Here is a 17717-nt window from a genome sequence, read left to right on the forward strand (position 1 = left end):
CACTCTTGTTTCTATAGTTTAGACGCAATTTTGAGTCTAATAATCATTTTGGAGCCAAAATCAGTTCCTAAAATCTAAAATGGTCGTGACATGAATAGATCATAAGTACTGGGGAATGATATCCCCCTCCCCCCTTAACGTTATTCGTTAAATCAACCGGAGTTGCACCCCTAATTAGTAGAATTGATATCATCACAACCATGTTATAATAGTTGCAAGGTCCAGCTTGTCTTCTCTTTTCTAATCGGCTCGTGAGAGCTTTTTGAGAAGGGAAGTGATATATCCCCCCCTTTTGATCACGAGGAACACCCCCTGTCAGTGTTTGTTGCAATCAGGGGCATTGAATTCTTCTGACATAAGTACAACAGCCCCTCTTTAGTCATTGATACACTGACAGGGGGTGCTCCTGGTGATCAAAAGGGGCGGATATATCATTTCCTTTTGAGAATTGAAATAACCTTTGACCTCAGGGTTGGAGAACAAATCCTTAACCAAGTGAGCTAAAGGCTCAATCCAATTGTAATAACCTTCTGATATTTTCACCCCATCCCTCTGCAGTACCCATTCGCCCCCTTGTAAGGTGAAGTGGGCAACTTTAACTCCTTCAAAATCACGTTATAAGGGGGGTGAATGCGTACTGAAGGGGCTGAAAATATCATCGTCCCTCTTCTAATACTAAAAGACAAGATGCTTTAGTGGAGATATCAAAACATGGTAGTGCTGAATCTGCTGATATAATCACCCAAAAAAAAAAAAAAATGGCAGAGCAAACCTTAGCTTTTATCTAAGCTCATCCAAAAAAACACAACAATGATCAAATGGACGGTCAAGATTAACCAAAAGTGGGCCCACATATCCTCATTAAATAATTCGTAACGGATAAGACTGCAACTACCAAAACAAACCACCACCTCTTCCCCCCATTTCTTCTCAAACAAATTATGCTCCCTCTCTCCCTCTCTATTTCCATTTTAATTTTATTCCATTCATCTTCCAAAAAAAAACCCCCATGAATCTCATCTTCACCCCCCCAATCTCTCCATTCCCCAAAACCCTCCCTCTCTCCATAAAATCCCTTGCCGGAAAACTCCCCGTCCGGTCACCGTCCTCTAATCCTCCCCGTGAAAAACTCACCGGAGTCATCGTAATCGGTGCCGGGCTCGCCGGGCTCGCCGCATCGACTCACCTCCACGCTCATAACATCCCTTTCCTCCTTCTAGAAGCTTCCGATTCCCCCGGAGGCCGCGTCCGTACAGATTCCGTCAACGGATTCCTCCTCGATCGAGGTTTTCAGATCTTCATCACATCTTATCCCGAAGCAAAAAAAATCCTCAATTACGAAACTCTAGATCTACAAAAATTCTACTCTGGTGCCTTAATCTACTACGGCGGAAAATTCCACACCGTATCGGATCCGTTCCGACATTTTCTAGACTCCGTTAAGAGCCTCTCAAACCCTATCGGATCTATTCTCGACAAAATTCTAATCGGATTGATGAGATTTCGCGTTCTGAGCAGATCTGATGAGGAGATTTTAACCGATTATGAGATTCCGATCATCGATCGATTGAAAAACACTGGATTCTCAGACTCGATTGTAGATCGGTTCTTTAGACCGTTTTTCGGAGGGATTTTCTTTGATAGAGAGCTTAAAACTACATCAAGATTGTTCGAATTCATCCTCAAATGTCTCGCTTTAGGCGATAATACTCTTCCGGCGAACGGAATCCGTGCAATTCCCGATCAACTCGCCGGAAAACTCCCGCCGGATTCCGTCCGGTTCAATTCAAAGGTAATTTCACTCGATTTTCATGAATCCGGTTCAGATCCGCCTTCTGTGAGATTAAAAACCGGAGAAATCTTGAAAGCCGAGCTCGGTGTGATTGTAGCAGTAGAAGAACCGGAAGCGGAAAAGCTTTTAACCGGCCGGTTCGTTAAAAAACCGGGTAAAAAACCGGTTCGGAGTACGGTTTGCTTGTATTTCTCTGCGGACCGGTCTCCGGTTCGTGAACCGGTTCTGATCTTAAACGGTTCGGGTCAAGGAATAGTTAATAACATGTTTTTTGCGACGGATGTGGCTCCATCTTATGCGCCGGATGGGAAAACGTTGGTATCGGTTTCGGTTATCGGGATTTGGGATAGCGTATCGGATGAGGAGTTAACGGGTGTTGTGATATCGGAGCTTTCGGGTTGGTTTGGGGAGAGTGTTGTAGGGTCGTGGAGGCATTTGAGAACGTATCGTATCGGGTTTGCTCAACCGAATCAGAGTCCTCCGACTGATTTGACGGGGAAAAGTGCGAGGATCGGGTCTGGGGTTTATATTTGTGGTGATTATCGGGTTTCGGCTACGTTTGATGGGGCTTTGGTATCGGGGAGGAAAGCTGTTGAGGCTTTAATGAAGGATAGAGTCTTGTCTTCTAAGTAATTTAATTTTTAAAATGTTGTTTTCTTATATTTTAAGCAATTATTTTTAATTTACTAATTCAATAACTTTTTTTTTTTTTTTTCTTCATTTTCTATGATTTTTGTTAGTGTCAACAAAGATGCAGTGGAACCCACTTTATTGGATGATCCAAACCGTTCATTTGTTGGGACCCAAACCAAGATCTGTATAGTTTCAAAGGAGATCCGTACATAATAGATCCGATAAGGGATCCGAACCGATCGGGTCCAAGACTTGGGTAAATCCCATCCCATGTTAGTTGTAAACTTGTAATATAATGTGATATGCCCACTACCACATAGTCCGTCTCACATTTGATTACGGGTGCAACTCGGGTGGGGTTGGTTCGGGTTGAGGCCAACCCTAACCCAAACCCAAGATAGCATCACCTCAACCCTAACCCAACCCACATCTAAATCTCTCAATCCTAGCCCAACCCATCTAACCCGAAATCAGATCGGGTTGTCTGGTTGGGTTCGGGTTCACCTAGGGTCAAACAAAAAATGCAATAATTCAAAGAAAAATAGAGATCAAAATTAGAGGATAGAGGTCGGGTTTGGGTCGGGACGGGGGCCCCAAACCCAACCCGAGCCGAAATCGGGTTGAACCCGTGGGGTTCGGGTTTAACCCAACCCAAGTTGCACCCCTACCTTTGATTGATCAAAACCGTTCATCTAAGAATCCTTACTCTAGATCTCCAACATTGGACTTTTGACGGTCGAGATAATTGTTGTTGCGCCACTAGTTCTCTTGGGTACGTTCCAGAATCCAGAGTGTCGTCTGAAAACATCAAACCAGTTTTATAAAGAGAGAGTTTTTTCTGTACATTTCCAGAGACAGAGAAAGATAAAACCTCGATGAGGAAGGGATTTGTTAGAATACTTTCAGGATTTCTTCTTAGAAGAAACCCTAAACCAATCCAAGACAACCACCCTCTTCGTTTATCCTCTCGCTATTTCTTTTCCTCAACACCCTCTTTTTCCCCATCAAAACCCTCTTCCATTTCTTCATTCAATTCAAAGCAATGGAATATTTTTGGAGGTAGGCTTCTATTTATTTCCTTTTTTACCTTTCTGGGTTCTCTTTATTTTGATTGTTAGCACCACCCAATTGGTCTCTTACATCCCAAACATGCAGATTTTCAGGGCTCTTTTTTCCCCTGATTGTTCTTCTTATATATGCAATTTTTTTAGGGAAATGATATTAGCACTACCATGTTTTAATAATTGCTTAAACCCAGCTTGTCTTATATTTTTTAACTGGCTTTTGAGAGATTTTTGGGAATTGTAATAACCTTTGACAGCTGATTAAATAAGAAAAGACAGGATGAGTTTGTGCAATTATAATATCATGGCTGTGCTGATATCATTTCCCTTTTTTAAAATTGTCTCTTTTTTTTTAATATTCTTTGATTTTCATGGCTATCATTTGATCCTGATGATGATTAATTTGATATTGATGGTAATTATAAGCTGTGACATTAAAAAAATGAGATTTTGGTGTGTTTTTAATAGAAATGGATGGAAATTTGAGTACTGAAATTGTGTGTTTTTTTTCCTTAAAAAAGTTGTGGTTTTACTAGTGATAAAAAGGAGACTTGGGGTTATCTGACCATGATTCTAATGATTAAACAGAAAACAGAATATATGATAGTAATTACAATGTTGTAAATGCCATACGTATTGACGGAACATTTAATTGGGTTATCGAAATAAGGTATGGATTCTATGGAGGATATAGATCAGTGCAGTTATTTTTGACAAGGCTTATGGTTCAGATTAATTCCATCTTTTTTGCTTTCTTTTGTAATGCCGGTGTTGGTGGGCTGTATAGTTTTTTTGTTTGTTGATGCAGTTGAAAACCCATGTCTCTAAACATTTAGGTGTTCTTACATGAAAAACAAGTACAATTACTTTCTGAAATGATGAGTTTTTATTGAAAGAATGGGAGAAACCAGGCGACCGATCCAGTTAGTACAACAGGAACAAAGAACGAAGGAAAAAAAAAATGATAACCGAGCTCCTTCAAGGGGCATAAAGTCAAAAAAACTTGAGCCTATCTCTAGCTACACCATCTCTGGCTAGCCTATCCGCCTCCGCATTTGCTTCTCCTCTTATGTGCTGGAAAGCGATGGATGAACCGAAACACACGTTCCGGAATTTCGTCAATCCTGCTGGCCAAAAGCATACCTAATGCAAACACCCTTAGTCGCACGCTGAACAAACATGTGTCATTCTTTTGAAAAAAGCTTGAGCGTAAAAAATAAAAAAAATGACACCCAAAAACACAAAGATGTTGATGAGTGGGTTGACTATTCAAAAGAATTTCATGAAGTGTTTTTCTAGACAGCAATGGGTAGGAAGGCTATTGATAAGATAGCTTGCTGTCAAAACACATTCTTCTCATAATTTTAAAGATAAGTGAGCTTGAAACTGAAGTACCCTAGGAACCTTTAAGAGATGGTAATATTTGCATTCAATGATGCCATTTCATCGCGGTGTGCCGGTAGAATTTCGATGATGAATTACACCATATTCATTAAAGAAAGATTGAATCAAAATAAATTCCAGTCCATTGTCAGTTCTAAGTTGCCGGACATGGTGTTATATTTAGTTTACACCATTGCAATTTTTTGTTTTTTGGAGACGAGACCGGGTTTCATTTTTATGCTTCATTAAGGGGCCGTTTGGATACGCGGATTTTAGAATCCAGGTTTTTGTTTGAAAACAGTGTAAAAGAGGGTTCATGATCAAGCTGCCGTATGCTGTCCTGACAGCGTTTCTTGGATTTTAAGTAAGAAATCCAGGTTTTAGAAATATCTCCCACATCCTGAGATTTCTTAAACCTGGAAACATGGGATGATCTGCTGCTCTCTTGCTGTTGGAAAGAAGGGCGAGAAATCAGAAAACGATGGGTGGTCTCTTTCTTCTATCGTCTCCCATCTACAATTTTGAAGAAAACAAAGATTCTTATCCAAACGGCGCCTAAAAGTACCCAAGTACAATGTGAGAAATCATCCTTTATGGATAAGAAATAACGAGAACCAGATAATGAAGGAATGAAAATCACCCCAAATATCACAATGAATTGAAGCAAAGATGTTTCACACTGATTATTATTGCTAGGAAAAAGGCAAATATATATGTTTAGCAAGAGGACAAACATCTCAATGGGAAAGAAGCAGAGATATCATTGACAGTCCTAGTTAGATGCAATAAATGTCCAAAAGATGAGTGACCTAAACGTTTGCAGTACCTATGTTAAGGATGAAGAGAGTTGTTGGTGTTGTTTGGCAGTAAATTGAGGAGCGGCTGAAGTTTTTAACACCTTGCCTTGATTTGTCTAACACCTTTACAACGGCCACACTAGGACTTTGATGAGATATCCCCTCATTGCTTGTGTTTGTTGTTCGATCAGAAGATATTTCTCCTCAAGTTTCTTCCATACTGCCTGAGCCGTATCAGCGTATATTACACTATGAGTGATGTCGGGTGAAACATAATTATTTATTCATGAAAAGACTATGTCACTGTATTGCTTCCAAGATGCTACTGCAGACTATGTAGAAGTAGGATTAGAAATGGTACTGTTTATGATAGACAAGGGCGACTCCTGGATTGTCTGATGGATGCAAATAATATGGGGAACTAGGGTTTTCAATTCCGCTCGCGGTGGACATTGCCATAGACAAATTTGCAAATCTGAAGTGATCATTAGGATCTGATTCGGAAAAACCGACAAGGAAGCTTCCCAGGTTGAAGACAATCCGATCCAAATGTGAATCAGTGAAGATGAGACAGATGTCTTTAATAAAAAATATTGGAACTAGAAAGATGAATCTGATCCCAAATATTAGCATAAAAAACAGAATAAAAGTTTTAGCTCTGATACCTTGTTATAAAAAAAAGAGAAAGGAGAGGTTAGATGGGCCTTTGCGGGTCCATTGGGAGTAGCGGACTCTAGCAAGGCGGAAGTTCGGGCGGTTCATCGTGGGGTAAAGTTATTGGAGGGGGATGATTTTACTCGTGTTGTGTTGGAAGGTGACTCCCTTAATGTTATCCTGTGGTTTTCCGGGTCACATATTTGCCCTTGGCGTTTCGCGGACTATTTCAATGAGATTAAAGGCATTCTTGGATTCTCTAGGATCTCTTTCGCCATATAAGAAGATCGGCAAATGGAGTAGCAGACAAGCTAGCAAAAAGAGGAGTTCCCTTGGTTTCTCTAGAGAAATATATTTTTCTTCCGCCTTGAGGGCTGGGGAAGTGTGTATCTTCAATTATTGTATTTTCTATCGTGGTATTTATTGACCATCTCGGTCCTTTTAATGAAATTCTTACCATTCAAAAAAATAAAAATAGGAGAGAGAAGAGAAAAAACAACGGGATTTATGTGGTTCAGCTTTGAATCCTTCATCCATGGTGATAAAGTGATAACTTTTTTCTTTGATATTCAAAAAACCATGCAAGTTATATATACATGGTTTCTGTAACTAAAATGGAAGCACAATCCCCCAAAAGTGGGAAGGATATGGCGGGATTAGTCCATATCTTCTCTATATCAAACGCTGATATTACATGGATATATTTCAAAATATATGTTTTTTAATGGTATTTTTATATATATGTTCATCTATTTTAATTTTGATGCTTGGTTGGACATGGTAAAAAAGTGAGATTTTTCATTGTTTTCTTATTCTTTTTTCCGAATTGGTAGTTTTTCTTTGTTGATACAACTCAAAACCATGTCTACAAACTTGTGGTGGTTAATATATGAAACCATATGTTTACTATTCTAATTTTGGTGTTAGTTTCACAGGGCAGAAGAGGAGCATGTTTATTCAGACAGAACCAACACCCAATCCTGCATCTCTCATGTTCTATCCTGGAAAGCCCGTAATGGAAGTTGGAAGTGCCGACTTTCCAAATGCTCGCACAGCAATGTCTTCACCTCTAGCTAAAGCACTATATGGCATCGATGGTATGCTTGACTTACTCTTGTATCATTTGATGCGTTTTTGGCTTTGGATTGCTTACTAAAGATCTTACTTCTACAACTGGTAGATGATGTAGATATAGATGATCTGAACTAACTAAACCAAGATCCAAAAAGATGTAAGAAAAGAGAGATAAAGAAGGAAAATACCTCAAACCACTTGTATTCTATCTTTGCAATTACATTTGAAGAAGAAATTTGTCTTCTTTCTCAAAAGATAGAAAAATCTATCATATGTAGGTGTCCTCTTTTTTCTGCTTATATAATATCAAACCCCAAGCAAAATGCAAGCACTATCTACATTTTCCTGTATGTTTCTTGCGTGATTTTTAAATTGAACAAATGTACCTATACAATGGTGCAAAAATTACTCAAAATTCTTTAATATTTGTAAGGCTTTGCAAGAATTGTTAGGTTTGTAAAGCACATGGCAGTTACACAGAGGAAGATGTGAGATAGTGAGGAAGAGAGTGGAGATTTTTTTAATTTTTTCATGAGAAGAACTATGGTCGATCTAAGCAACGCTTACCGAAACTTTATGTTATTTTTCACTCAGTATTTTGCTTCCTTTTAGTGTCTGCCAATAACACTCCTTCTTTCTCTTGGTTATGAAATATATCTATTGGCAGTCTAATTTTTTTTATATGTTTACCTTTTATTTGAAACTGTAGAAACCATTTTTCTTTGAGCAAGCTTGGACTAATCCATATCCTGCTGTTACTACAGGGGTAACTCGAGTTTTCTTCGGATCGGAGTTTATAACAGTCACAAAATCAGATGAAACTTCTTGGGATTTTCTAAAACCTGAAATCTTTGCGGTGATAATGGACTTCTATTCATCTGGGAATCCACTTTTTTTAGATTCTAATGTTGCAGCTTCTATGGACACAGCCATTAATGAGGTATCCGTCCTCTGTTCAGAAAACTTTAGCCATTTGATTATTCTATTTTGATGAGTAGGAAATGGCATATTATTATTGCATACAATGGTAGGATGTAGATCTGGACATAATTTTCATGTTAGAATTCCCGAATGTTCTCTGTTTTGTCAACCTATTATGGAATTCCAGGGCCCATTAGTTAATAGGGACAATACATGCCAATCCATTCTTGAGGCAGTCTGATTTTTTTGTAAATACAACCAATTTCTTGCGCAGTTTAGTTGAACTCAGTTAAACTTAAAACATAGTGTGTTGTGGGATTTGAAGTAAGTTCCAAAGGCTAGACAAAAGAACATGAAAACGATTTGAGGAAGTGTCCATTGATAAGTGGAATTTTAATATCTTTTGGGTGATAAATTGAAAAACTGAGGACTGGTCATCAAATGATTGCACCCATCAAAAGGAGAAAGAAATAGCCTGGAAAATTAACTAAGCTTGGAGAAGTCTTTATATAGCCATGAATGTTGCACTCCCTAGATCTAATGAAAGGAATTGTGAATGAACCTCAATGGGTTTAAAAGGAATAGGAATGTCCATATGATCTGTGGACACATTTTTGTGCGTAGAGTATTGGCACGGATAATTTAATCCATCCATTTTAGCGTCGTGATCTGGACTTCAGGCTGGTCCATTTGAATACTTTCCCTGTCTGATACGAGCTTGAATTTTATTCATAAACAACCCCCCCGCCCCCGATGAAGTATATTCTCCAACCTTCATGCAGCAGTCAACAAGTTTTTGATGAAGTGCTTCCAGCACATTCAATATCTATCCAAACAAACTCAAACCGATAGAGCATATCCGAACAGTTCATATCTTTCGCCTCGAATTTAGAAACCCTAGCCATAATACCTCTTCTATTAGTGTAAAAATTAGGAAAAAAAATTATCATAAATGCCTCGTAGATGATCTGTCTCAACCAATTATCACACAGCTCAAATCTAGTCCAGGACTGATGAGTTCATCCATATGACCTGAATAAGATAGGTTTTTCTCCTTGTCAATCCAAGTAACTTCTTATTGACTTCTTGATGTTGATCAAAAGAATTAGATTTGGGATTATTTGGATATAATCCCTCTCTGACGCCATGTGGTGACTAATGAAGATGGAGAGAATAAAGCGAGGTGAGAGAAATTTCGGGGAATTGAGGATATGCTTTCCCTTCATGCGGCATAGCCTATTTATTTCATCTAACTGATGTGATAGATAAATACAGAAATGCCCTTATTACACAAGTGATACAAAGAAAAGTGTAAAGATATTAACTTAATAACACAAAAACAAGTAACTGATATATGTTTCAATAATTAACTGATATATCTTTCAATAATTACATGAGGAATGAGCTAATTATTTCAAGAAGTATGATTCAAGTTGTCATACCTGATGACCGAATCAACTACTGACATGGAAAATTATAAAGCAATCCAAAATAGACTGATAAATAGCATAAATCTAGGTTAATTTATCTTATCTAGCACATGTGATAAAGAATTGATGAATTAAATGAAGTGAGTTAGGCATCTTTGATATCGTGATTTAGTGCTTCAGTCACTCTTTGCGGTTTTATAATTGATGGGTGATGAAGTCTGGTGGGCCTCAGAGGCCATTGTGGGAGGATCACAAAGTGAATGTTAAGTATATCACGTGCTGCCTTGAGTGAGAAGCTAAAGAAGAGAAAGGAAGGTCGAGAAGGAGGGCCATTGGGTGAGCTTCTCATATGGGGAAGATTTGATGGAATCTGAAATCCACAGGATTGGGGCTTTAAATAGTAAAGTGGAATGCTGTAAATCTTAGGTTTCTGTATTTGAAAGAAAAAGGGCGATTAAAAAAAAGTATTTGTTTATGTTAGACGAAAGTTTAGACAGAGAAAATAAAATGAGTTAGGGTTATCTCCCCCAGACTCGTATCTTTATACTAAAACGTAAAGGAATGTACAAAGTCCTAAATGCCCTTAGGCAAGTTACATATTCCAACACTCCCCCTCAAGCTGGAATGTAGATATCATACATTCCTAGCTTGTTACATATATCATTCAATTTTGACTTATTTAAGGACTTTGTAAACATATCAGCTAATTGGTCCCCTGACCGAGTAAACACAGTGCAAATCTCTCTTTTCTGGATTCTTTGATGGATAAAATGACAATCCACTTCAATATGCTTGGTGCGCTCATGGAAGACTGGATTGTTGGTAATGTATATTGCAGCTTTGTTATCGCAATAAAGCTGCGAAGGAGAAGATGAAATGAAGCCAATTTCAGAAAGAAGTGAACGTAGCCAAATAAGTTCAGAAAGAAGTGAACGTAGCCAAATACGACCACGACCAGAGGAGGCTCCACCACGAGGCGGGCGAGTACTGCCATTATAGGTCGCGAGAGCAGAACCATCAATAGGAACAGATATCACTGGATCACCAGGAGAGCACTGCTGGACGCGGGAGTAAACCTCAGTAAGAGAAGGAATAGCGCCAGAGGAAGATGCATGTACGCTGGACCCAAACTCTCAAGGTACTGCACAACACGGATCTGATCCCTCTGACAGGCAGCCTCTGTGAGATCCGTGGTAAGTGGCATGTAAACATCAAGCTGTTGACAGAGGCCAACGAATTGGCTGTAATGGGTGGCAAGGGGAAGATCATCACGACGGAAACGCACCCACTCAGAATAGGTAGAACAGATCCGACTAATGTTTGCCACGCCAGAGTAAAGAAGAGTAACCTGATCCCATATCCGTTTCGCAGTAGGCAGAAGCATCAAGGGCCCAGAGACGTGAGGGGCCATACTCTGCCACAGAAGGGTGCAAACAAGAGCATCCTCCTGTTCCCATCGATCAAAGGTGGGATCCGTCGTAGGAGGAGGATCACGACGAATGACGTGGGCTTTCCCACAGGCAATAAGATACTTCTCGACGGCTGCTTTCCAAGTAACATAGTTTGCCCCATCCAACTTAACAGTAGTGATATGTGGGAATGATCCATCCACAGAGAGAGATGATGACGAAGAAGACGCCAAAGAGGGTGTCAGACTAACACCAAGAGCCACTCTTGTGGAAGGATTGTCAAGCACCTCCTCCATAACAACAAGCAAGAAAGAAACAGACAATCCAAACCAAGACGAATAACAGGAGATAACAGAATAGGTGGGCAAACTAGGATAGGCCAAGAAAGCTAGACGCGGCTCCAAGAATGACGGGCATCGACGAAGCTTGACAAGAGGGAAGCCATGAGACACAGAGGGGAGCTGCAAAGACAAACAAGAATCAAAGTAGGGTAAGAGATGAAGATCTAACACATAATAACAGGGAGAAAAGAGTGGTAGGGTTTACCAAGGGATGAAAGGAAGAGGCGGAAAAATGATGTGGGTTGAAAAACTTGGGGGGGTGCAAATCCTGGAAAAAGTTTTCCAAGCTGGGAAGAAAATATTTTCCTGGAAAATTTGGGGGGGGGGGGGGGGGTGCAAATCCTTGTTAAATGTGTGTGTGTGTGTGTGTGTGTGGGGGGGGGGGGGGCTGCTCGGGGGTACAGGACCAGGAGCTTTACGCAGGGGAAGAGAGACGGGGCGGGAGGGAGGGCCTGCTGCCTTCGGCTCGGACAGAACGACTCCTCCTTAGGAGGAAAAAGATGGCGTGCCGGTCTGCCTCCGATGAAACTTGGCCCGGAGTTGGGTTTCGCGGCGGGGGGGGGGGGGGGGGGGGGTGGCGGATGGAGGCTGCTAGAGAACCCTAGGGATCAGAAAACCCTAAGGCTCTGATACCATGTTAGACGAAAGTTTAGACGGAGAAAATAAAATGAGTTAGGGTTATCTCCCCCTGACTCATATCTTTATACTAAAATATAAAGGAATGTACAAAGTCCTAAATGCCCTTAGGCAAGTTACATATTCCAACAGTTTACAAGGAGCTATGAATTACATGGTTAAGCCATAGGATCATCTTATCAAAGTGGATTGCCTCTTCATTAGAGTAAAGATCACTGCAAAGGAATTCTCTACCATCCATTAAGTCACAAATATGTTCGCAAAAGCCATTATTGGCAAGAATAGATTACATGACTTTTTGGACAAGTTAGCCATTATTGAAGTCCAAGAGCCAACTTGAGTAGTTGTAGCATGTGTATAGTATTAGTGTATATTTGTTATTCTAAATCATTGGTCAGTGTGATTGTACATTTATTTACCCATGACACGTTTCTTGATCCAGTTTAAATTCTCTCCTAAATTAAAAGTAAATCCTGTATGGGGTGTCCTGGTGTGTGGTATTTCCTTTGAATATTAGAATGCAACAAATCAATAATCCCTGAAGGTTACACTACTAGAATGTTTTATGTTGGCAAAAGTAAATCCTATAAGGGATGTCCTGGTGTGTGGTATTTCCTCTGAATATTAGAATGCAACAAATCAATAATCCCTGAAGGTTACACTACTAGAATGTTTTATGTTGGCAATCACATTAACCAAGAGAAGACCCTTTAATTGTTTAGTTTTTTTTTTTTGTTTTTTTGGGCGATTTATTCAATTATACATGCATCATGGATGACTGAACCATATTATCATTACTTCTTTTTTAGGATGATTCAGAAGTTGTTGCCATGATCAAAGAATTGTTGGAGACTCGGATACGGCCGGCAGTCCAAGATGATGGTGGAGACATCGAATATCAAGGATTTGATCCGTATGTTTCCATTCAGCATAGTGCTTTGTTGAATGTCTCTGAAATGATAATCAGAAGGTTTTCAGCTTGTAAGAAATCAACTGACACACTATGTTTGCTTCTCAGAGAAACTGGAATAGTAAAGCTAAGGTTGCAAGGAGCCTGTAGCGGCTGCCCGAGCTCATCTGTCACATTGAAGTCCGGAATTGAAAACATGCTCATGCATTATGTATCCGAGGTAACAAGCATCAAATTTAGTTTCTATTCAGTCACAACTCACAACTATCTTCGAGATTTTCAAAATATAGTGATTTTATTGCGGCATTTTGATAAAATTACAAAATCCTGAAATAATCCTGAGAATTTAAAAAATATATCAATATTTCATTTATCACTATTATATCACTATTTTTCATTTTATATTTTTTCTTAATTTATATACTTTTATTTGTTTTTAAATAATTATATTTTTATCTTTTTTCCCCAAATAAACCCAAAAAAAATAAAAATTAATATATCCCGAGATTTTCCCTTGCTGAGAAATTCCCAAGAACAATATTTGTGACTTAGGTTTCTACAAACTCAGACATTGTTCAACTTGTATTATCTTTTTTTTTAAATGTGGTATTATCATAATCTGGCAAGTGGCTATTTTTATTAACCTGCTACCCACCCAAGTCCAATTGATGGGGTGAAGTCATCTGGCCCACCCGAAGCTCTCTCAGAAGTTAGAATAGAACCTTGAAATTCTTGCTGGCTCAGATGTAAGGCCAATCACAGTCCTCCTTGAACTTGAATCTCAGTTGTTTCCATACCTCGGCGGCACGGATAAAAGACTCAACCCAAGTTGGTGGAATCTCTCTTATTTGGTGCTTTTTTTTTTTTTTGTTTTTTTGAAAAAGGTGTGGAGCAATATCTCTCTTATTTGGTGCTTACATTTTGCTATTATAAGCATTTTCATAATAGCATCACGTTCCATTAGTATCTTGCTTGATTTCTTTTCTTGTGTTGCTTTTTAATAAATTTTGCTTCCAAAATGACTTTTGGATGCGTTCATTTGCAGGTTAAAGGTGTGGAGCAATATCTAGATGATGAAGATGAGGGACCAGCATTGAGTAGCCAGATGGAATGACAGAGAAAGAAAAAGGGTAGCATAGTCCAGGTAATTTGCGCCACCGTCAAAATTTTATGCTTACATTGAGCAACTGGAAATCAAAATGCACACTGGTAACATCCAAAATCCATAGAGGAGAAAAAAAAACCTTGAAATGAGTTAATTTCTTTGCGCTCAAGTTGTTTATATATATATATATATATATATATATATATATATATATATATATATATATATATATATAATCTCTGTATGTATGTCTGTATGTATGTACGTATGTATGTATATGAGAAATTATATGGTGCTCGAGGGTGGTCCAGTGCAGATGCACCACCCTTAAAAATTGATCCAACAGCAGCCCACTTTTTAAGAGGCTTCTGTTGGATCAAATATCAAGGGCGGTACTTCTGTAGTACTGCCTAAACGGGACTTCACGCTCAGGCACTATATATATATATATATATATATACAAGTTCAGATTTCCCTTAAAGGACATGCTCCTGTTCTGTATATGAATTAATGGTTCCTTCGTAGATTTTAGATATTTCCAAAAATCTTCTTTTCGCAGTTGATTCTTTCTACGGTTCAGTTCTTATCTGCTCATGTTTTCTGCTTGGCACGTTGGGAGGAAAAACACCAGTTTGTATACACATTTAGGCCATGTTTGGCAACCATGAAATATTTTTTTTCATGGAATATTTGCATGCCAAGTGTTGAAAGAGAGGTAGGGAGAGTGGGAGAGGGAGAGAATTGAGAGGGCATGAGCACAGAGATGTTGTGAATTAGCTGAAAAACAACTAAAACAAAAACTCTTTTTTGAGTAGAGTTTTTCTTCTCCCTGTTTTTCAGCCACTTCTCACCCTTCCCTCATTCATGCCCTCTCAATTCTCTCCCTCTCCCACTCTCCTTGCCCTTCTCCCACCATTTGATAAACTAATATTCCATGGAAAAAACTCTTTTTTTTATGGGTAATCTGGGGTTAGGCAAGACCCCCACCAGATAATATTAGATAAAAAGGGAAAAGATACAGCTCGAAGAAACGAATGACCACCCCATGAGGGGGAGAACAACAAAAAACAAAACCGAAAGAATTTCAAGCGATCAAGAGCCAAAACACTGATAATGGCTCAAAATACCTAAGCAAAACATACAAAACACGCCAACAAAACAAGAGAAGATCGAAAGCATAAGCCCCAAAGCACATTTGCTACGGCAAGGCAGCAAGGATAGAGAAACTCCCTAATTTCTCCCGAGTATTCTGTTAGAGAGATGGAAAAAACTTTCATGGTTGTCAGACATGGCCTTAGGTGTTGTCATGGGGTCAAGCCTATATATCTCAATGGTCAAGGCTTTAAGAGTCAACCTTGAGGTCAATCCCAGCTTACCTACCAAAAAAGGTTGGTGTCATTACACGAAGAGCATTTGCTGTTTATTTGCTCATGTTAACCAATATTCACTTCCCACCAAATATCGTGTCTGTTTGTTTAATTATATATGCATGTTAATGTACACATTTCGGCGATGAAGCTCGTGACAAGCAGCTGCTATACAGCCTGCTCATATTGGTGGTTGTTTTAGGTTTCTTTTCAAGTAAATGTCTCATTTTGTGCATCTCTTTTTCCAGGTCCCGCGGCTGAGCTTGTATCTTCACACAAGTTTGAGTAACTTGCTGAGCATGACTTGGTCAGCAAGATTAAAAATGCGGGTTTGATTTCTAACATTATCCTGAATCTCCTATTATAGCCTATGAGTAGTTTTAGGTTTGTGCCAAATAAAATGAAATTTTTTTTCGGGTATGTACATGGAGCTGCTCGCTTTCAATGTGTTATATGCAGCGCCCTTTTTTTTTCAAGTGAAAAACTATACGAAGACGCTGTGCATAATGCTTTTACATTGTTACAAGGATCATGTAGAGTATGGTGATTTGTTGTATGAGATGACTATTAGGTCTCATTTGAGATTTTCACCTTGTTACAGGGAGCTGTTTTGCTTTGCTTGTGGGTGCTCTTTATGGGCTTCCCATCTCAATTTCTGATAGATAAAGCCAACCAAGTATAAATGCAGGCATGGGATCCAATTCTTGGAATCTATGAACAAAGCTGTCACCATGAAATTGGGATGGAACCTCTTAAACAAACCCCCCCCTCCCTATGGGCCCAAGCTTAAATCATCAAACCTTTCTAACCCACCATTTTTAGGCAATACCCAATAGAAATGACTCATTTGCTTGGCCTGCTATCTTGAGAGTTAGTTTGTGATTCATGCTGCTTACTGTTCTTTCAGGCAACATCCAATAGCAATTACTTTTTTTTTTTTTTTTTTTTTTGTTTTTTTGAAAGTTGACAGATTGTATTAATATTCAAACGTATCTTACATAGAGAAGGGACCAGCTTAAAACTTCAACATATGATGGCCTAGGAGATAACTCCAGGCCTGCTAAACAATAGCAATTACTCTATGGGAACTTGTTTGGACTTTTGAACCCCCCACCCCACCACCACCAAGCTAGCCCTCTTTCTTTTTTTTTGGATTGTCCCTTGTGTGCCTAAAGTTATCTATCTGGTCAGTCCACTACTGCCCGCTTACTCAAGATAACCTTTTTGTGGCTCCTAAACTCCAATACCATACCCTGCCAAAGATTCCAAGGTCTACTCAGAATCCATTTATCACTCTGCCTGCTTACATGTTCCTCAACTACTTAGATTTGGAAGACCCTACATCAAAATCTCCAACAAAGCACCATGTGACCCAAATCGGTGCATAGATAGCCACTTATTTGGATACAAATTTAGACCTAGGTTAGATATGAGGCTAACCTAGATGGGATCTTTATAATTACCTCTACTAAGTTTTCAATTCGCCTCTGACCATCAAATGAAATGTGAGACATACAGCTGAAAAGTACTGGACTTCACGCTCATTCACCATATAAAATCTCTTGTGATACAGTGAGGAACGTTCGCTACACTATTTAGTGAACCACCTTCGGTTAATCTAGACCGTTCATGTGGTCGGACTCTGTATTGGATTTGTATGGTTGAAATACAAAACTATCAGATGGATGGTGGTACAATTAAATCATAGGTGGGCCCAACTATATAATCCTTACTAAGACTAACAATTAGAAGAAGTGTCAACCCACAGTTCTTGGCCGAGCCAATCCTAACCATCAATTTTTTTGGTCCCACAAGTTCATATGCACGTGTGATTGAGACCGTTGATCGTGTAAATCATCACAAGGCAACCACATGGTCTTGGTCTACAGAGAATGTGCAGTATGGGAATAATAAAAATCTGAGGAATGATAGATGCAAGGGCCCTCTTTATGCAAGCACAAAAGAAGGGCCCTTGAATAGATCCACGTCATTAAGTGCCACCGAATTTTTTTTCTTGAAGACCGAGGACTTTTCTTCTTCCAATAAGAAAATTATATTTGTGCAACAATGGCTAGGCGATTTTGCATAAAGCCATTTCGCGGTTCGATTTTGCAGAGAGAACAGCCACCTCAAATGAATTCAATGAATAAGACAAAATCTCATGAAAAGTAAGCCAGTTGGGCCATTCTCTCTTGCAAAAG

The 17717-nt window shown here is 39.2% G+C and overlaps 2 protein-coding genes across 2 annotated transcripts; both read left to right on the forward strand.

The window, feature by feature from the left end:
- The first annotated feature begins 891 nt into the window (after positions 1 to 891).
- Positions 892 to 2505, forward strand: LOC143857840 (FAD/NAD(P)-binding oxidoreductase family protein). The gene has a single exon (XM_077368358.1). It carries the CDS (start codon positions 1010 to 1012, stop codon positions 2423 to 2425), a length of 1416 nt encoding a protein of 471 aa, XP_077224473.1. The 5' UTR covers positions 892 to 1009; the 3' UTR covers positions 2426 to 2505.
- Positions 2506 to 3205: 700 nt separating this feature from the next.
- Positions 3206 to 16100, forward strand: LOC143858123 (nifU-like protein 4, mitochondrial). The gene is made up of 7 exons (XM_077368755.1): positions 3206 to 3484; positions 7259 to 7420; positions 8162 to 8337; positions 12944 to 13047; positions 13153 to 13264; positions 14090 to 14188; positions 15765 to 16100. Exons 1-6 carry the CDS (start codon positions 3301 to 3303, stop codon positions 14156 to 14158), a joined length of 807 nt encoding a protein of 268 aa, XP_077224870.1. The 5' UTR covers positions 3206 to 3300; the 3' UTR covers positions 14159 to 14188; positions 15765 to 16100.
- The last annotated feature ends 1617 nt before the right edge of the window (positions 16101 to 17717 follow it).

The sequence above is a fragment of the Tasmannia lanceolata genome, unplaced genomic scaffold (genome assembly GCF_043159265.1).
Source record: "Tasmannia lanceolata isolate RefF3 unplaced genomic scaffold, GAP_Taslan_0.1 ptg000025l, whole genome shotgun sequence".
NCBI classification, from domain to species: Eukaryota; Viridiplantae; Streptophyta; class Magnoliopsida; order Canellales; family Winteraceae; genus Tasmannia; species Tasmannia lanceolata.

What these genes read in the sequence shown, in the direction of transcription:
- LOC143857840 (XM_077368358.1), top strand. Translation starts at nt 1,010, where the DNA reads ATGAATCTCATCTTCACCCCCCCAATCTCTCCATTCCCCAAAACCCTC.
- LOC143858123 (XM_077368755.1), top strand. Translation starts at nt 3,301, where the DNA reads ATGAGGAAGGGATTTGTTAGAATACTTTCAGGATTTCTTCTTAGAAGA. An exon ending in GAATATCAAGGATTTGATCC is followed by an intron (nt 13,048 to 13,152) that starts GTATGTTTCCAT and finishes TTTGCTTCTCAG; the next exon opens with AGAAACTGGAATAGTAAAGC. An exon ending in TCATGCATTATGTATCCGAG is followed by an intron (nt 13,265 to 14,089) that starts GTAACAAGCATC and finishes GTTCATTTGCAG; the next exon opens with GTTAAAGGTGTGGAGCAATA.